Raw genomic sequence first — 20,409 nt, 5'->3', positions numbered from 1 at the left:
TTTAGAAGAATTACAGCTAATAGGTATTTCTTTACTAATTCTATTTTAAATTAAATTACTATTTTATATCTTTTTATATTAATTATATATATAGAACTCTTTAAATTTATATATATATAGAATTTGCATTATATTTATAAATAGTGCAATAAGCTATATATTCTTCCTAATTAGCCTTAGGTCTTATATTATTAGCTAGAGATCTATAAAATAAGGAGTTATACTTATTTAATACTATTTAATTAATTATAGCCTCTTAAGGAGCTTTTTAAATATAATAATATTAATCTTAATATATATTTACCTTAAAATATAATTACAGTATATAAAAAGATTCTTAAAAGGCAGATCTTTCCTTAAGATACCCCTAAAAACCTAAAGCTCTCTATATACTTATATTTATAGATATAATTAGAAATATATATACTTAGTAGAAAATAGCTAGCTATTAATCTTCTAGAAATACCTATAGGTAAGATTAATTATATATAGTCTTATTTAGCTATATATAATATTAATATATAGCTATTTAATTAAAAGACTTAAAGTAATATTAATTAAAATAAAATTAATTATAGAGTTAAAAGCTAGCCTTATATTATTCCTTAAACCTCTATAGTAAGGCCTTTAATTATAAAGGGCATCCTTTAGCTTTTTTTTAATTTTATTTCTCTTTATTTTTCTTACCCTTTTAATCTTTATTTAATATTATAGATTAAAGAAATGCCTTAAATGCATTTAAATCTTTATATTATCTCTCTTTTTTACCTTTTATCTTTTTAGCCTTAACCTTAATTTTAATTTTAGCTTTAATATTATTTTCCTTTCTTTTATTTTATATAAATTCTTTTTTATTCTTTATTTCCCTTTTAATCTTTATTATATATATTAAAGTAAGTATTTTAGTTTCTGCCTACTTAATTGCCTGCTTATTAGGCTATAAGGTATTACTATCTTCTAAATTATCTTATATATTAAAATATAAAAGTATAAAAGAAACTAAAGCTTTAGCCTTTATAGAAAGTATAATATTTATTGCCTTAAAAAAGTCCTTTAACTATAAAGTCTTATAAATAGTATCTCTATATATAATAAATCTATTTAAATATATATTAATAATATAGCTATTAATAAGCTTTTATTTTATTAATAAAAACTCTTTATAATAGCTTAATATAATAAAATAAACTATTTTATTATAAAATAAAAATATAAAGCCTAATAAGGCTATAATCTTACTTTTAATATTTTTACTTTTAACTCCTTTATTATACTTTAATATAAAAATGCCTAAAATAATTTCCTTAAGGTATCTTAAAGTAATATAAAATATAGCCTTTAGTTTAATAGTAATTATACTCTTATAGCTTATTACTATAATACTATATTACTAGCTTTTAGTAGCTATATTAATAGTATTAATATATATAATAGAGATTAGTTATATTTATTTAGTTTAAATTATTATTAAATTAGGCCTAAAGAGGCTACTTATAGTAAGGTTAATAACCTTAATAGCTTTAATAAGTAGTTATTAATAAAATAGGTAAAAACTAACTTCTTTAAGGGCCTTTAATTCTATATAAAGTTTATTATAGCTATAGCCAATTTTAAGGTAAAATTTAGTATAATCTATAATAATAAAAGTAAAAGTAAATAATTTAGCTTTAAATAGTATACTATAGGCTTATATAAGTATATATAAAAGAAAGGGCTATAGCCTTTAGTATAGGCCTTAATCTATAATACTGTATTATAGCAATAATATTTAATATAATAATATTATATTACCTAAAAGCCTAAAGGGGCCTTTAGTGCTATATTAAGGTAGATAGAGTAAAAAAAATCCCTTAAGATAAATTTTGGCATAGATATCGATTTGGCCTTCTGTAGAAACATTAAAATAATCGTCCAATGGACGGAAAAATCGAGCCTCGTTCCTCCTTCATTAAACGTCAAATCATTGTCCGATCGGGAAAACGGGCCGGCCCCACAAGTTGTTTCAGACCAAGCAACACCACATGTTTATTCGAAACAATAGTACGAACCGATATAACAAGGGTCATTTTCTCTATATCTATACCAACAACTTCGCAGCAATGGTAGAGGGAATCATCCTCCATCGCAACACTCGTTTTCTATTCTAACACACTCTTTTTCTCTTCAAACCATTCATCATGGTTCACTTCACTTCCGTCTTCGCTGGGCTGTCGCTCGTAGCTGGTTCTCTTGCCGCGCCCTCCAAAGAAGGTCTCTTCTCCAAGATTACCAAGCGGGCTGGTACTCCCAACAGTTCAGGTACTAACAACGGATTCTACTACTCCTGGGTGTGTACAACCAACATGATTCTCAGACCATGACTGACTTTATACAGTGGAGTGATGGCGGTGCCGATGCCACTTATACCAACGGCGAGGGAGGCTCTTACTCCATGGAGTGGAAGGATGGCGGTAACGTCGTCGGTGGTAAGGGCTGGTCTCCTGGAAAGGCCCGGTAAGACCACTCCAACCTTGTACATGGCCCCTTGCTAATACCCGGTAGAACCATCTCGTACGAAGGAGAGTACAAGCCCAATGGCAACAGCTACCTCTCTGTCTATGGCTGGACCCGAAACCCTCTCGTCGAGTACTATATCGTGGAGTCCTTCGGCACCTACAACCCCTCCAGCGGTGCTACCAAGAAGGGTACCGTTGAGGCTGATGGCAGCACCTACGATATCTTCGAGACTACTCGCACTAACGCCCCTTCAATCGACGGTACTCAGACCTTCCAGCAGTACTGGTCTGTTCGCCAGCAGCATCGCTCTACTGGTAGCGTCGACACTGGTCTTCACTTCGATGCCTGGGAGAAGGCTGGTATGAAGCTCGGTACCCACGACTACCAGATCCTCGCTACTGAGGGTTACTTCAGCAGCGGATCTTCTCACATGACCGTTTCTGAGGGTGCTTCTTCCGGTGGATCTACTGGCGGTGACGCTTCCCAAGGCGGTGATGCTTCCCAGGGAGGTGACGCTTCTCAAGGTGGAAACGGCCAGCAGGGTGATACCCAGCAGCCTGGTAACGGTCAGCAGGGCGGTGATGCTTCTCAGGGCGCAAACGGTCAGCAAGGTGGCAACGGAAACTCTTTCCAGCAGCCTGGCAGTGAGAACCAACCCCAGCAACAAGAGATTGACACTGGTGCTAACGAGCCCTGCCAATAAGTCTAAGCACAAACCTTCCGAGCAAGAGCCTGGTGCCGTTGTAAGTGCTCTCCGTGTCACACCCCAGCTGACTCATGGATGCTAACCTCAGCAGTGCGCTTCTATTTACGGACAATGTGGTGGCCGGAGCTGGACAGAAGCTACCTAATGTCATCGAAGTTGCAAAGGGTGCCAGTGGTACCTCCAGAGCTTCAACGACAGGATCACCGGTGATTTGGAGTTAGAGTTGGAGAGACTGTATTCTTTCATACCCATTAATCCTCGCTCTTTAGTTGGGAAATAGTGGCTTGTATATACTTGATGTATAAAACTTGTTGGCAATCTATCCCTAAAACTCGTAGAGATAAATATTCGAGAGCTCTTGTTCTTGCTTAGTTGTTGCATGTCGATTATCTCGTGGTATAACATTTACCTTTGTTGTGAGTTGAATCCTTGATTCGCAGGTGAGCCGAGGTTAAGAGTTAATGGACGCCACATAGAGCTTAGGAGACCTGTGGGGTTTAATAACGTTCACCCTTCATGAATTCTGAGTATTACAGTTTACAGTGAACAAACCTTACACTGCAGTGCACGAGTAAGAGATAAATGGCAACCCACCAAGCTTTGGTGTACAGTATTCCAAGGCCGACATAGAAAGTTCGCGTGGACTCCTCTGGAATTTCTGTTTGTTCTCTTTCGACTCCAATTTCATTTCATCTCATGTTTTCTCAAGCATGGAAACAACCACCACCATGACCCGCTCAATGCCTATCAGGCAATCGCAACGTCAACCAGCCCATCTTCTTCCACTGGAAGAAATCGATGAAAGAATTCAACACGCGAAGACTATCCAGTCAGTGATCCGAGGCTGCTGTCGGACAGGATCAAAAGACTTCTGCCTCCGTGCCGAACATGTCGCCGCAATAATGACCACCCCCGCTGTCACTTTTCGGACCAAACGAGTTAATGTCAGAAAGAATTCTCGATTTTGAGATACAGAGATGTATTGACGCTATCTCACCGTCGTGCAAGTATTGTAAGTCAGCTACTCTGAGCAGTATACACGGTCAGCTAAACCTATCAAAGATCTTCGACATTTACGCAAACGACACCGTGAGACTTTCGTTCCTGGTCAACTTGGCCAGCCGTCTATCGCATGCCCAAGCACTGTATCCCACGGTAGCTCCAGGATGGATATTGACGAGACGATTTCTTTTGAAGTCAAGTCGGAAGCCAGCCTTGAACTATAAATAATTGGGCCGCCAAGCTTGGCAGGAAGCGAGTCCGAGTTTACCGACGAACTTCAAGCCGTCGAGTTGCCCAGAATCGATAAACACAACATAGACGTCGCGGAACAAACCAAACGTTTGGCGCGTGATGGTAATATCTGTGTGGTCACGGGTGCAAAATACCCGAATGCATACCATATCGCACCATACTTGGAATGATACCCAGGAACACATCAACAGAACATTTGATTTAGGGCCTCATCGAACTTTTTTAGTCGGGAATGAATTTGCAAATCGCACTCGCTACCTAAATAACCGAGATAAGCCAGGGGAATCTGATAAGGCATGGAATATGATCTCTCTTCACCCCCAAGTTTACAGTTGGTGGTCCAAAGGATACATTGCATTCAAATGCCTTGAAGTGCAATCTCTAGGAAACGGGGAGTCCAATGTGGTTTTGGAGTTCCGGTGGATGCCTCAAACCAAAGGCTGGTTCGGTCAACAGATTGATATCTTCAACACCGGCACAGGACATGATCTAAAAGAATGGTTTAATAAGATCGGTCAGTTCCATACATCTGGAAATCCGCCACCAAAGGCCCGCGATGGGATGAGAATTTGGGCTACTACAAGTGATGGAGCACCTCTCTGTTCAGGAAAGCTAATCGTTATACGAATGCAAACTGGAGAGGCCTCTCGCTTCGAGGACATGATTGACATGCAATGGGGTTGTATACTTAGTACAGCCTTGAGCGGTGCTGCCGGAACTTCACAGCTGCTTTCCGATTGAATTCCGATGACAAAGTGATGCAGTGGATCCAGAACCAGGCAAATTTTGCTGAAGAACAAGAGTTAGACTCTTGAGCAATAGCCTCTTCATTCTAAAGCTGTATCGCATCTGGGGGGGGGGGGGGAATCACTTGTTAGTGCTAGGTTACACATATCGGATCATCTTCCTACGACAACAACTTAGTGGCGAGGGGATCTACGTTGACATACAGGTGTGGCACTCGGATACTTCGCCAGCACGCGTAGACTTCAACAGTTCAAGAATGATAACATGAAGCGGAGAAAGGCATTCGACGATTCGTCGAATCGCTCAAGGCTTACGTCATGAATGGGCGTTGTTGAACCCATTCCGACTTTTCGAGAGACCAGCCAATCCCAGCATCAACACTTCACCATTATACGAAGCGAGCTAATTGATGGAATAAGTACAGCTTGTCAGAGGATTCAGCCCGTTGCTCTCAGAGATCTTTCGGGCCTAATATTATGCTGGGTACAAAGGCTAACTTGAAGCTATGAAATGACTTCCTTTCCAAGATTGATCAAGCACAGTGACTCCTCCGGTATTGAAGGACGACAACCACAAGCTACATGGCATCTGAGAATGAACAGTTTACAGTTAAAAAGGTATACATATATCCTAGACACCCTGGACTTTCCTTTATTAATTACACGATAATAAACTGATGTGCATTATAGAATAAATACCATTCATTCCTATTTAATAGCAATATCTGCAATGCGTTTCAAGGCTGCAGCCATTCTCAACAGCATCCAACTGCTGGACCTTCCCACCAGAAGCCTGTACACTCGAGTTTCGTTGGGCTCGAAATCAGTTCCAATTCGAGAGACTTATGGAAGGCCTGTCAGAGGAGAGATAACCCGAGCACTCTGCCAAACAAGAAGCAAGTAGATCTCCATCCAATCAGTACTTCCTTCCAGATATAAGCTATAGAACAGAGACGCATGCGCTCAGAAATCCAACACCTGTTCTTCCGCAACCCTTGCCTGATTCTGAACCCACTACATGCTTGATGCAATAGATGTCGGGCGATATTTGTCTGGCGCGGTGGACAAAAGGAAGTTTGCCAGCTCTCATTTGCGTATATCCTACGGATCTTTAAAGTTTCATATCATTGTCTAAATAATATACGCAACGAAGCTGACTCACAGCATTTGCAGAAAAGTGCGACACAATGGAGTGCCATCTTCAACTCGAAGCCTAATCCATCCGGTTACAGAGGCTGGCCTGGTTCACAAAGCGACAAAGGGATCGTCATGATCACGGCTATGTGTTTAGCGCGCAGGGAGAAGTCATCTTTTGACCCGCTGACTCGAATGTTGGATTGTGATGATACCGCAATCTTGGCTCGTTTCTCGAGTTCGTTAATAGGAAGAAGGTGGGCTAGTTGGCGATCGATATGTCTGGCGGGTTTTGAGCAACTCATTGCGCCTGTGTGTTTTCTATCAAATTAAAGTATTGAAAGTCGAAGCCGGGATAAGTATGGGCAGTCCGGGCTTTTGGTGAGGCAGGAGCTTCGATTTCAAGCAATACAATACAAGGATTTAGGTAAATTAGTAGAAACTTAGGACCTCGACCCTAAACTACTATATAAACGATTAGGTAAATTGACCTAAGCTTAGGGTCTCTTCTTATTTGGCGTTCCGGTCTACGAATGTACGGGGTTTCCTTGTCGTCACATGTTTTGTTCGGTCATAAAGTTGAACGTCAGTGCTGAGGGATGAAGTCATCAAGATGTAATCCAATTGAACCCATCAATTTCTCGCACTTTACAGAAGCTCAGCTGTATCTCAATCGACACAGTGCCAAACATAATGTCTGGCGAAGATGCAACTCGTCGCTTCACGAGACCGATGCACCAGGTCTACGGCGACTTTGACAAAGATGCTAATACCTGGACTCCTCCTGATAACCCGGGCTCTAGCGGCAACAAAGAGAGCTAAGTTTGGACAGATGCTTTCGGAGTCGTCAACTTCATCACACTCTATGAAGAAATAACAAACAACAAATATCTCGCCCTGGCCAAGCGCCTTGTTCAGACTGTGCACGACGTTTTGGGCCGCACGAGGGACGGAGCATCTCGTCTACCAGGCGCAACCGATGCAGAGCCACTTGAAGGTGGCCTGAGAATTGGAAACGAGTGAGCGACCGGGAGCGACAGAGATGGACAGCATCCTCACTTTCTGACTCTCTGGATGTTTGCTGTCAATTGCCATTCCTGAGCCACCCAGGACCCGTCCTATAACGACTTGGCCATCCAATTAGCCAAAGCTATCCATCCAAAGTTCTGCTTCCAGTCTTCAGGTGGACTCAGGATAATCTGGAAGATCTCCATGGATATGGACAAGGTCCTCGTTCCCACCGAAGGGCAGGCACCTCGATGTTGCTAGTGGATTTATGGTCTTCAGAATGCTCCAAGAGACAGCAGTACAACAGGGCCGAAAGAACCAGTTTCATAAACAAGAAATGAGTGAATATGTGAGGTTCATGCATCAAAAAGGCTCAATGAATCTCAGTGGTGACCCATTGGATCTTGGTATGGGTTTATGGACCTGCCACTTCTACCCTCGCGAGGAGTGGTCGCAGATATTTACTCGGCAAGTCATAGATCTAGCCAACAACCTCTTTGATGGAAAATTCACGGATACGAGTGGAAGCACTTCCAAGAGACTGGCTTTCAGGGAGTTTGGTTCCCGTTTGGGAGTCCACTGCGTCGAATCTGATGAGGCATTGAAAGAACAGGTCAGTAAACTGATCGAATTTTGGGAAGGGCATATCCATCAGCATGATACAGATGGCTTGAAACAAATTTCAAGGTCATGTATGCGGCTGCAATGATTCCTGGGGGTAAGCTTATCTGAAGTGATACGGGAAAGCTTGTTAACTTAGTCTAGCATTTCGGAGAGGCTTGATTACTGGTAGCGAGCCATGACAAGACAGCTGGCTAGCACAACAGACTACAGGGCGGAAAACGTTGCCAGAGATTTGGAGTTGATCAAATGGCTTCTGGTGCAGTTGGAGTTATTTGTTATTTGTTGGTGAGGCCTGTTGAGTGACTTGTCGGGATGTTTTCTGCTCATACATCTATTGCATGCGATGATCAAAGGGCCATTCAGCTCAGTACGCTCACTGTTCAGCATAATAATTTTTCGGGGGTTTTCTTCTTGGAAAGTCCTGTATATTAGGCTTTACCACTATCTACTTATTCGTCTGATCTCTGAACCAATCCACCTGTGCTTCGTACTCTTCTTCTCACAAATCACCAATCCCTCAAGTCCGTACTGCACAATACCCAGTTCGTCAGTCAATCGCAAACATTGAAGCGAGGCAATACCCTTTTTTCGTCGGCTTAATTACTTTCATCTTTTTTTTCTTGGTTGTTTCTGTTTTTCTCTCGTCCGTGTTATCCTCCAAGTGTGACGGTTAACTTTGCAAACGACCCGCGCACTCCAGTCCTGACTGGTAGTCTTACACGCCATCTACTGGTCGTGGTTCTCGTTGCAGGGCTTACAGAGGTTGCCTCCGGAGAATGTGACGACGTTGTTGCAACCGCAGTGGCAGGAGCACTTGGGGTTGGCCATGTCGACAGGAGTGTTGATGGCGGTAGAGGCCTTGACATCAACGAGAGCGACCTTGCAGAGGTTGGAGATAGACATGATGAAATATGTGGAAGGGCTTTTAGTAGAAGCCTTTTGTGTGGTGAAAGGGTGTCGATTGTTGGTGTGAGGCTGTGAAGTTGAGAAGTTGGGATGGTTGTTGGTTAAGAGTTGAGAAGAAGGTTGAGATTGATCGAGGTCAATCTTCAATTTATATGGAAGTCTAGAGAGCAAACACATCTTTCTGTGTTCTAGCAGTTCCAGTTTGAACATACATACCAGTGGCTTCCTGAGTGGACATTAGGCGCAGAGGTTGTTCTGGCAGTGGGAGCGTTTGCCGGATGTTCAAGGCGTTGCGCTCACGTCAGAGTTCTGTGTCATTATCTCCGACTACTGTAATGAACAAATGGATAGCTAGATCGATATCCCTATAAAGAGCCCATGATTCATGCTCGTTCATGGAGGAAGCCTTGACAAAGGCACAACAGAAGGTAAGGTCAATTGAACAATGTCTCCATCCACGAAATAACACAGTAGCAGTTCAGCTGCCACTTTTGTGGACTACTATAGGCGTGGGCCTTTTGTTCCTCATTAAATTTAACACCGGCATCCCTTCCGACCAGTCTCACCTAGGATGGATCACAGAGACACTCCCGTTATCGAGTTATTATGCAGTCAACGTCAAAGCCATCCCCGGACGTGCATTATTGAAAGGCTTCACAGCTAAAGAACTATAAAATTTGGCCCAGAAAGCCCAGAACAGGTGCCCGGAACAAAACTCGCGACATCAAATTAATGCTCAAGTGTGTTCAAGGGGAGAGAGAGATATGGTATTTCAGGCAATACAAGTTTACCGCACAGAGCTCTGTGCAGCACAAAGAGAGTACCAAACCTGATTTATTGAAGTCATAGTTGGACCCTTTGTTATAACTCACCCGATTGTTCTGCGGCTGCCCTAGCTATATCACAGCATGGGTCGTCGGGTGTGTAAGGACTACGCAACCAAGAGACCAACTCCGCATCGTAAGAACCTATCCTAAAGTTGGGAAGTCCTAGCATAAAGCGACCACAAGGCTAGCCTAAAACTTTTACCTGATGCTCGGATACTTTGAGCATACTCTCCATTACTACGAAGCTTGTGCAGCCATCCACGTGCGTACAAGTACTGAAGTAGTGAATACAAAGCAACTGAACGCTCAGCCACGACGCATGATAAACCACTTACTGAAAGCTAAAACACCGAGGCCACCATTGACAGAAGTTTATTAAACATTCAGTTGAATCAAACGGCCTATGAGTGAGTCTTTCCTGCTCTGGGAATAGACGGTTACCGAGGTCAAATAACTGCCAAACCTCTAAACATCAAATATGTATCAACACTTGGGTACAGGATACTCGGCGCTATGCCTCTCCGCTTTCACCATGAAAAAATGTTGATTCGGGGAGCATACGCATGTGCTGAGACTTCACGCCAAGGAGTTATGTCTCTTTCTTATGGTTGATCGTTATCGGCCGCAACGCCCAAATGGCTCGAATATGTAGACCTTCACATAGAGGGATGTGCATCTCTCAATTACAACGTGGCGAGGTTTTAGGGAGACCAAGATATTTAAATAACTGTATTCTTTAACTAGTAATATTGGTGTCCATCAGCAGGCACAGCCTGTTAAAGATGATCCGTCTAGAGAGGGTATTTCATCCAGGTTTGGTATCTAAGGGGGAATTTTAAACATAAGCCACATTCGCGAGACTGCCCACAAGGGAAAATCACCATCCAAGAACCGCCATTAAACAAGCAAACCATCCCGTTAACAAAGAAAAGCACAGGCCGTTATTCCGTCGTATCCTCCTACGTCCAATCTCATGTAAAGTATGGTATCTTTAAAAGAAACGCAATAAACCTCCTCTTCCCTTCGCTAGTATCTCGCTTTAGCACCATGGACGTGATTGGTGTGACAGCAGTTAGAATTTAGTCGGTGAAGAACTTGATGACATTCTGTAGATCGCGCAGGCCGACACCGTGCTTGGGGTAGCAGATGTATATCTCCTCGCCGAGGGCACCGAACTTGGATCGGAATGATGCCTTGCGACGGAGGCCGAGACTGTCGACGATGGACCGGTAGCTGGCACTGAGGAACTTGGCCCGAATACCACCAACGTGCTCACCGGGGGTAAGCTTCTCGGAAACACCAGCGCCAAAGGTGACCTTTCCGCTGACGTTCTGGAGAGCAAAGCTCACAAGCACCTCGATGGCGCCGTTGACAGCACCAGGGAAATCCAGTGCCCACTTGACCTGCCAGCCGTGGCGAGGAGCAAGCTTGGCCAAAACGACCATGGATATGACCTTCCCATCCTTCTCGGCAGCAAAGTATCGGCGGTGCTCCTGGTCAATCCAGGGGCGGACCTCAGTAAGGTGAACCTGTTTGCCCTTGCCCTTACGAGTGCCCTTCCATGCTTCAATGGCGGGGTTAGCACGAGAGATGAAGTCTTCGTCGGGCTTGACCTCATGAATCTTGACACCCTCACGCTCAACGCGGCGAGCCTTGGCAGCGAGGCCATCGATTTGGGCGCTGTTGTGCTTATCGGCGTCGACACGCTGCTCCTCAGTGCAAGACAAGCTTCGCCAGCGAAGTTCAGAGGCAAGAATCTTCTGAACTTCATAGGAAACAAGCATCCAGAAAGGTGTCAATCGAAGGTCCACAGTAATGTAGTGGATAAAGTCGCGGATGACTTGAGTGTACTGGCTGCGGTCGCAGAGAGGATCACCAGTAATCATAGCAAACTTCTCGCGTTGGACCCAACCAACAGCGGCACCAGTGGAGTGTCGCCAAATCTGGAAACGATCATCGAGCCAGGAGGTGTTGGTAGCATCACCGTAGTTGGCAATGAGTTTCTCGATAGGAGGGGGGGAGTCGGCGTGGTGAGGCTTGGTGGTGTCAGCCTCGGGGTGAGGCAGACCAGGAGCCTTAGTAGGAAGAGACTTGGGATCACGGTGGAATAGAGATGCATATCGAACATCGCCAAGCTCAAGCATCCAAGCGACGATTCGCTCAAGACCAAGGCCAGCACCAGCGTGGGGAGGAGCACCCAGCTCAAAGGCAGTAAGGTAATCTTCCATACCATCCTCGGCCATGCCAGCGGCAGCCATGTTGGCGCGGAGCTCATCAACGTTGTGGATACGTTGACCACCGGAGCAAATCTCCTGTCCTCGAATGAAGATATCGAAAGATCGAGTCCACTTGGGATCCTCGGGGTCCTTGGCAGTGTAAAAGGGGCGAGCGTTGGCAGGGAACTTGTCGAGGACGTAGTAGTCTGTACCATACTTCTCGCGCACAAGTTGACCAAGTCTCATCTCGTCGGGAGTGGACAGATCCTCCTCCTCGACATCACGTCCATCATCACGGAGCATCTGGATACCTTCGCTGAAGGGGATAATGGGGGTCTCTTCTAGCCACTTGAACTCACCACTAGGCCATCTCTTGCGAATAACCTCGAGCTCTCGAGAGGCATAAACGGTTCTGAAGACTTCCTTGAGGAACATGTCGATGAATTGGATGACCTCATGATAGTCGGTGTCAATGGCCATCTCAAGATCTAGGCCAGTGTATTCTGTCAAGTGACGGTGGGTATTAGAGTTCTCGGCACGGAAGACGGGGCCAATCTCGAAAACGCGACCGAAATCAGCAGAAATAGCTTCTTGCTTGGCGAGCTGAGGACTCTGGGCGAGGAAAGCACGACGACCGAAGTAGTTTACAGCGAAAACAGCAGCACCACTTTCAGTGGCGGCAGGCTGAAGCTTAGGGGTGTTGATCTCAACAAAACCTTGCTCTTCGAGGGTGTTTCGGAAGATGCGGGAGACCATTGAGCGCACACGGAAAAGCGCCTGGTTGGAAGGGTGTCGGAGATCGAGGATTCGGGCGTTCATGCGGTTGCGCAGAGTCTCTGGGGGCTTATAGTTGCTGAAGGGGAGGTTCTGAGCGGGGTTGACGAGATGAACAGACACGACATCGACCTCAACATTGGAATGTGTAGCCGATCGAATCGGTTCGGGAGGGGTCTTGAGGTTACCAGTGATCTGGACAAGAGATTCGGGGTTGATCTTTCGGACCCATGTGATAAAGTCGGCATTACTGGCATCACGGGCGAGAACACCCTGAACGGAGTGTGTCTGGTCGCGGAGGAGGAGGAAGTCGAGAACCTTCGAAATAGGTCGCTGAGTCTCGATACGGGCTCGGAAAGTGACTTCGGTACCGATAGGGAGAGTATCGAGCTGTGCAATTGTGTTGATCTCGCCAGGGTGAACAGGCCAGTCAGAGCTCATGCTTGTTCGACCGCTGTCGAGAGAGGTGCGGCTGCTGGGAACAACAGCGCCGTTGGTGGTGGTAGTTGTGCCATCCATACTAGATCGAGCAGAGTTGCGCAGTTCAACGGCGCTATCGCGCATGGTTTCGCGAATAGTTCTAGAGGGAGACGCGGAACGAGGCGACGAGAAAGCCGAACTCAAAATAGCAGCGGATGGCCTTGTGTCAATGCTCAGCACTGCTGAAGCAGGCCGGCTGGTCTCTGGGCTCGCCATATCGAGCGACGTCGGTGATGATGTCAGACTGGTGGCTTTGGCTTGTGAAAGGACCGAGTCTATGGAGACGGCAGATAGTGGGGGCGTCGACGGGGCGTGCACTGGGGCTGGAGTGAAGGAAGTGATCAAACGTGAAGGAGTTTTAAATGAAGAGAGGGAAGAGGAAGAAAAGGTTGAAGTTGAAGGTGAAGGGGGAGTTGAAGAATTTGTGGTGGCCGAGGATCCTTTTAGACGATTCTTTGAAGGTAGTGGCATGCCAAAGGCTGATGTGACGGGAGCAAGGATGCCCGTCATAGTTAGGTAGCGTCGCGTAGCGCAGGGCCGCGGACGGAACCAGGGCACGGAGGACAGGGATTAGAGGATCGGGGATTTGGGTGTGAATTGATTCCGATTGTGATGACAGGCCCTGGCCGGGAATGTCTGCTTCTGTCTCAAAATGAAATGGATGGTTGGCTGGACTGCTCTCGACTGAGATGGAGGGTGTGGCACGGTGGGTCAGCCACACTTGAAAAATCCTTGATATCCTGACTTGGCTTGCAAGGGACTGTTTCCGCAATACTTGCTCGAGTCGATGACGATCCAGTGGGCTGCTTTTGGTTATTCAGATTCCTTTTTGGTTGTTACTCAGGGACAAGCCTTCGATTTGATCGTGGCTGTGACGAGGGAAGTATTAAATAGTGTATCAGGGGACACGAGGCTGGAGTCGATATAAGGGTTGAGCCCCCGGCTGGTTAATATCAAACTGGTGTATTGGTTGATGTGAATGAGAATAGAAACACTAAATAGGAAATATCGTGATGTTTATATCACTTATAGCAGAGTCCGCATCCACGGCACTTTCGGCCTCACGGAAACAAGACTTGCTTACAATGCCGTGAGAAGAAAAGAAAAAACTTCACTGTCAAATTCCTATCGCTTACTCTAGCAACCTCCATTTCGGGCTCGGCCCAGTGCATAAACCCGCGGCGTGGAGGTTGAGGATGACAGATGACTCGGCATTGCCATGTAACTCGTCCCGCGCGTGAGGGTACCGAGAAATTTACGGGTAGATCCAATTGCAATTACAGGTCAGTCAGCACAGGTTTTAGCTTCGGGTCTGGCACTAGCACCCTACTGTAGCAGCTAACAGCCCTAGGATATGGGGCATCGCTGATTCACGCATGGCAGGCCATGAGTAACGGGCCCCGTCGTGGCATGTGGATGCGCATGTGGATGTAAGAGCCTCCAAGAGCGCAAAGTCCGAGTAATTGATTCCGTCATGATTTTTTAATGTATGTCTCTCAGAGATTTCTTTCAGAATGTCTAAAAAGTGATGCAGAGCTTTACTGATGGGTTAATGTGTCAAGTCGATCAATTACACTCAGCCACGAAGACTGCACCACGTCAAAGAAGACGCCACAGACACACATCCAAGGCCAAGGCCTTATTGCCGTCAGACGTTCAGGTCCTAAGCTTGGCCTCACCCAGAAGCGCCCAAACAAGCAAGGGATGGCTGCCGTTTGCCGTCTGGGCATGTCTCTACGTACCGCCAGAAGTACCAGATACGTCAACGTGTGATACAAATTTAGGACAAGGCGTTAATTCCGTGACATCAGAAGGGTCGCTGTAGATTTTTACAGCGCCAGTCTCTCTTCAGACTCTCCCGCCCCCGGATGCGCGGGGCCGCACGGAGCTGGTGATTGGAGTTCGGTGGAGATGCTCCGGAATTGGCTTGATAATGCAGCCAAGGCCAATGACATATCCTAAACCCATCGGCGATTGACGACCATCAAACCGTTGATTTTCATGTTTCAGTGCCCTTGTGTCCGTTTTATAACCTGTATTTCACCCAAGACTCTATAGTGACCTCCCTATTGATGGTAGGTAGAGTAGAATCAGGGGCAGATGACCAGGTTTGTTTACGAGAGATTGTCGGTGACTGACCTGACGTCAATCCAGGTGAAATGCCAAACGGAATTTACGGGTGATTACAGAGGTAGCTAGCCAAATCAAGAGAACATTCTCGTATCTACGGTCCGTCGTGGTTAATAATTCTAGGTAGGCTCTCGTCTCTTCTCGGTTTTCCTTGTAAAAACAGACCCGCTTGGTCGTTACGCTCCCGCATTGACCACTAAAATGACCCAGCTAAGCGGGAAACCGTACGTCATAAGCATCGACTTTCCAACCTCACGTCACCTAACAACTTTGGTTGGTTCTGGCCAGGTTTTACAGCTTTGTCTCGTCTCTCATGTCGTGTTTTGCTTGCTTATCGCCTAATTCACATTCACATAATCAATCTCTCGGAATCACCTCAGTCAGTGGGTGATTTGATTACTACGGTTTGATAACCTGCTTTTCCACTTTTGTAGGCGAGACACGTACTACTACTAATGACGGTCGACAACTTCAAACTGCTTACCCCCCATCAAACCACAAACCTACCTTAGACGCCATCAAACCTCACGCACATCAGCAAGCTATCGTTCTTTTTATTCCTTCTGATCAGCAATTCTGAGCCAATCCTTGCCCTTTCTACATCTCCTACCGCGCCTACAGAATACTGCACTGTGCCATTATTGTACTGTACTGCATACTGAGTCAACCACGTGTTGCACACAAATCTCCCCACCGCTTCTCCGTGACAGCCGGGTCTCGTCTTGGCTTGACTTGGGTTTGGGCTTGGGCTTGGATTGTGCTTCCTCACTTTGCAGCCTCTCTTGTCTCTGCCGTATTTTCCTGACAACCCTTCTCGACCCCTACCATAACCAACCTAGCCCGCTGCAATCTGCAGTCTCACCCAAAAGCCATAATCTCATAGGCTGGTGTTGGTGTTTGCTGGCTAGGACCCCTCCCCTCTCCCCTCTTCGCATCTGATATGGAGACTGAATTCACCCCCTCTGAGTCACGGCCAACCACTCCGGAACCTCCGGGCTATGTGAATCCTCTCGAGTCCAGCTCTAGATGGTACCTGATCGCTCGTGCCCAAGCCATTCGTTCTGCTGCCAGTCTGGGCTTCAGTATCGCTAATCGTACGGATCCTCCTGCACCCTCACCAACCAAGGACATCTGGCTCGATGCTACCCTGTCCAAGGCTGATCTTAGCCGCGCCGACCGCGCCAAGACGAAGATCAAGGCCGAGGTATGGATGCCGCCCCGTCCCGCGCTCGGTGCCCGGGCTGCCGTTATAAACTTCCACGGAGGCGGATGGATTCTCGGTCAAGGTACCGACGATGCCCGTTGGGCCGGTGCCATCATGGCTAATCTCGACGCCGTTGTCTTTACTGTCAACTATCGTCTGGCCCCATCGTGTCCCTTTCCAACACCAATCGAGGATTGTGTGGATGCAGTTCTTCAAATCAAGCATCGTGCTGCGGAATTCGGCATAGACCCTGATCGTATCATCCTGTCGGGGTTTTCCGCTGGGGCCACAAATGCCCTGGCAAGTTGGCTCATTCTTAATGACCCTGATCGATGGGGCTACAAGTTCCCTATAGAGCCTCCAAAGATTGCCGGTATCACTCTCTACTATCCGCTTCTGGACTGGACCATCTCGCGTCCGGAAAAACGGCTTACATGTTCAAAGCCGGAGTTTACCTTACCCAAGGGTCTAACAGATCTTATCGACGCTTCCTTCATCTACCCAATCATTCCTCGCGAGGAACGTTGTGATCCAAGACTATCCCCGGGGTTGATGCCTGATGAGTTGCTAAAGAAGCTTCCTCCTATTCACTTGGTCTTGTGCGAGTATGACATGCTCCTCGCCGAAGGTCTCAAGTTCTCGAATCGTCTCAAGGCTGCTAACAAGAAGTTCACATTGCGTATAGTCGAAGGAGAGAGACACGCATGGGATTGTCCACCACCGATGTCGCCCAAGGAGAGTGTTGCCATTGAGTATCAAGAAGCCGTGGAGACAATGGCCAGTTGGTTTGGGCAGAAGTGCGAGACCGACACTGAATCCATGCGATCAATGAGATTGAAACGGCCGGTTCTCAAGCGACCAAAGTACCTCTCCTTCAAAACCTGGTCCGGGAGGTAGTTGCCCCTAACAGGGTTCTTGATTCTCGTGGGTTCGGCTTTTATTACTTTACTGTACTTCGTCGTTTCCTTTTTCTTTCAACCTAGCGCGGCGCATGATGCGATTAATGAGACAAGACTTGGCAACATATGAGAAGCAGGGCATTGGTTGGACATAATCGGTTTTGAGCGAAATAAAATGCATTACATATACAGACATAAATAAGACAGAATTCCCGAGATAATGATCCAGGAACGGGTGGCAGTGCAAAAATAAGCATCAGGGTCTTGGTTCTTGTCAAGATCATGATCCAGCCACTACCAAGTGGGTAAGTCAACTCAATCCAAGACAAGCATTCCCAGCCCTGTCGAGAAACAACCTTCGGCATTTGGTGCTTGCAGTGATTTTCACCCCAGGCGTAAATCAAGAATCGGAACCAGGTACTTCAAGCAACGGAAAAGATACTTAACAATAGCAGCTGGTTTAAGGGTCCCATCTCCGGAAGCGTCGGGGTTACCAACATTGGCCAGGTCGTAAACATGTGGCATTTCCACGCCCACGCCAATTGGTTCATATACTTACACATGAACTTAATCACAATATTGAAAACATGCGTTAAGAGACCCTCAGCTTAGACTAGCTTCGCCTTACAAACATTGTGCGGGGATCCTTGGTCAGCTGCTTATCTCTGCGTCTATATACATGAATAGTGTGAGACATATTGTGTTGTCGATTGAGCTTGTGACTGAGAGTCAAAACAGTGAAACTTTTTCGTCGGGGTTTTGTCAATATACCGAGATTCTTTCGCGATCCGGAGGGCCCGAGGATCCCGGGGGGGATATATCGGACTCCGGCGTCGCGTTTATTCATGACGGAATTATCAAGCGAGCATTTCACCTTCAAACAGATCACAGAATCACGATATGTTTAGCTTTTCAATCTGAATTCCAAGATTGAAAGAATTGTCATCAACCAACTAATCAACTAACTAGCCAGGATAAGCAGCATCCACCGCCGTCTCACTCAGCGCCATCATCATAAGCTTCAAATTCTTAAACGCCCGTCGCCACACTTTACTAGACCCCAAGGTCGGCTTTTTATGACTTTCCCATGCCGTCAAACAGACATGGTGTTCGGCCGTTGGGTGGTGTGCTCGGCTCCGAAGTGCCGACGTGGCTCAGGCGATCTGGGATGCGATGATGGCGATCTCTTGGTCGTCATGACACAAAGTGTTAGCCATTTCGTGATGACTGTGGCGGTTTTGAGAATTTGATGTGGCTTGACGCTAAAGCATGTTTTGTTTGCTTAATATCAAGTCTTTGGGACGAGTCATGTTGGAGATGAAGCGTTAGTGGTTCAGAGATTATATCACTACCATGGGGTTCATGATTCAATAAGATACTCAAGAGTGACTGAGTATGAAGTCGGACTCGATAGACCATTGAAGCCAGTCGAAAAAACAATAAGCTTGCTGATTATGCTCTATGTTTCGCGCTCATGAATTGGTCCAAGTCCATGTATTGGGTCTAGGGTAAGCATCATCAGAACAACAGTAAGGTATCAAATGTATGGTCATGCATGTATATTCGTTTCAGTTATTGTAATCTGAGACTGCGGTTATTACTATCGCAATCTTTTAGATATCTTCTGTAGGATATCGTCTCGATGCTGAAAGCATTCTGATCAAGCCGTTTTCTCCAACTCGTAACATAACCGTCACCAGCTCTGCCCAAATCGCAGGCTGATACGCTAATATTTCTCGTATATCATGAATTTCTTTACCACTTGGCCTCCTTGCTGTTGATGAATTCCTTGAGGATGGCAACGACCTTGGAGAAGGAAGCAAGATAAGCCTCGAGATCGGCCTGGACCTTCGCAGGGTTGTCACCAAGCTTGGCGTAGAAGTCCTTTCGGTAGGGAACAGCGGACATGGCAGCGCTGAAGATGGGCTTGACCATGAAGCTGTGGTGGGGCTTCAGAGTGTTGCCGTATGCGTCGCGGAAGGAGTCGGAGAGCTCGACGGAGGGGTTTTGGACGTTGTGCTCGAGGCCCTGCTTGGTGAAGTCAAGACCACTGGAGTTGTTAGCTGATAGGAAGTATGTTCGGGGAGGATTGTTCGTACCGGACGAGCCAGAGGCAGCCCTCGGTGGCAGTGTGCTTGCCAGTCTTGAGCTCGTTACGGACAAGGTCCTGGACAGTAGCGGACTCGGCGGGAGCAGCTGCGTGGCGAGCACGGAGCTTCTGTAGGTAGCTGTCAGATTTGTTCAATGAAAAGGGGGATGATGAGACGAACCTCGACGTTGCCAAGGATATCCTTCTTGACGGGGCCGAAAGCAACACCACCAATAGCATCTGTAGGCGCAGTTAGTCATTGACCTCTTAGCAAAACTTTGAGACAATGCCGTACCAAAGATGGTGGTCAGGGACTCAGAAGCCTCAAGGAACTCAATGGTAGAGACAGCATTGCCGTTGGCCTCATCGACAGGGACGTCGGCGAAGGTTCGCTTGAGCGACTGGACGATGGTACCACCGGGAGGATAGACAGCAGACATGATGATTGATGATGGAGAAGTGAATGGAGAAGAGGATGAGAAAGTGTTTGGCGGGAGGAGAAGACTTAAAAACGATGAGGTGTCGTTGAATGTTGAAGCGGTCAAGCTGAGCTGTCCCTTTGCGGGTAGATTTAGACAGGGAGCAGCAATACAGGAGGGGTCTAGCTCAGGGGACCTAGTGAGGGGCTCGAGACGGTGAACGAGGGGCATTCGTACAGTGTAGATAGATAAGATAAAGCTGGTGCATGCAGCTGAAACAGAAGATATCAGAGCCAAGCAGTATTCTAAGACACCTGTGAAGGCTATAGCGGGTGAAGATCTTAATAGGGCTCATATAGAGTCCGCTAAAGGCCATTTATCATCCAAATACAACGGCGTTTACAGGATCTTCATCGAAGGGTCAGGTGGAAATACCAACACTCCGCACTGTGTTTCGGGGCTCGATTTAGTTGTTCCGTCGAGACCGCCTCAAACCC

General features: G+C 46.3%; 5 protein-coding genes; 3 read left to right on the top strand and 2 right to left on the bottom strand.

Moving 5' to 3' along the window:
- Window positions 1–2,177: 2,177 nt before the first annotated feature.
- On the top strand, window positions 2,178–3,199 carry FFUJ_12311 (probable endo-1,4-beta-xylanase B precursor; the record flags this gene model as incomplete). XM_023581902.1 has 3 exons in its annotated part: window positions 2,178–2,327; window positions 2,375–2,493; window positions 2,542–3,199. The coding sequence occupies 3 exons, from the start codon at window positions 2,178–2,180 to the stop codon at window positions 3,197–3,199; spliced, it is 927 nt and encodes a 308-aa protein (XP_023434515.1).
- Window positions 3,200–4,594: 1,395 nt separating this feature from the next.
- On the top strand, window positions 4,595–5,197 carry FFUJ_12310 (uncharacterized protein; the record flags this gene model as incomplete). The annotated part of the gene is made up of 1 exon (XM_023581901.1): window positions 4,595–5,197. The coding sequence occupies one exon, from the start codon at window positions 4,595–4,597 to the stop codon at window positions 5,195–5,197; it is 603 nt and encodes a 200-aa protein (XP_023434514.1).
- Window positions 5,198–10,780: 5,583 nt separating this feature from the next.
- FFUJ_12309 (related to aspartate-tRNA ligase, cytosolic) lies at window positions 10,781–13,681 on the bottom strand (the record flags this gene model as incomplete). Its single annotated transcript, XM_023581900.1, has 1 exon — window positions 10,781–13,681. One exon carries the CDS (start codon window positions 13,679–13,681, stop codon window positions 10,781–10,783), a length of 2,901 nt encoding a protein of 966 aa, XP_023435132.1.
- Window positions 13,682–16,241: 2,560 nt separating this feature from the next.
- FFUJ_12308 (related to triacylglycerol lipase) lies at window positions 16,242–17,402 on the top strand (the record flags this gene model as incomplete). The annotated part of the gene is made up of 1 exon (XM_023581899.1): window positions 16,242–17,402. The coding sequence occupies one exon, from the start codon at window positions 16,242–16,244 to the stop codon at window positions 17,400–17,402; it is 1,161 nt and encodes a 386-aa protein (XP_023434513.1).
- A 1,757-nt stretch (window positions 17,403–19,159) lies between these two features.
- On the bottom strand, window positions 19,160–19,933 carry FFUJ_12307 (probable het-c2 protein; the record flags this gene model as incomplete). XM_023581898.1 has 4 exons in its annotated part: window positions 19,160–19,454; window positions 19,504–19,622; window positions 19,675–19,733; window positions 19,789–19,933. The coding sequence occupies 4 exons, from the start codon at window positions 19,931–19,933 to the stop codon at window positions 19,160–19,162; spliced, it is 618 nt and encodes a 205-aa protein (XP_023434512.1).
- Between the last annotated feature and the right edge of the window lie 476 nt (window positions 19,934–20,409).

The sequence above is a fragment of the Fusarium fujikuroi genome, chromosome FFUJ_chr08 (assembly GCF_900079805.1).
Source record: "Fusarium fujikuroi IMI 58289 draft genome, chromosome FFUJ_chr08".
NCBI classification, from domain to species: domain Eukaryota; kingdom Fungi; phylum Ascomycota; class Sordariomycetes; order Hypocreales; family Nectriaceae; genus Fusarium; species Fusarium fujikuroi.
This window is presented reverse-complemented; position numbering and strand designations above follow the sequence as displayed.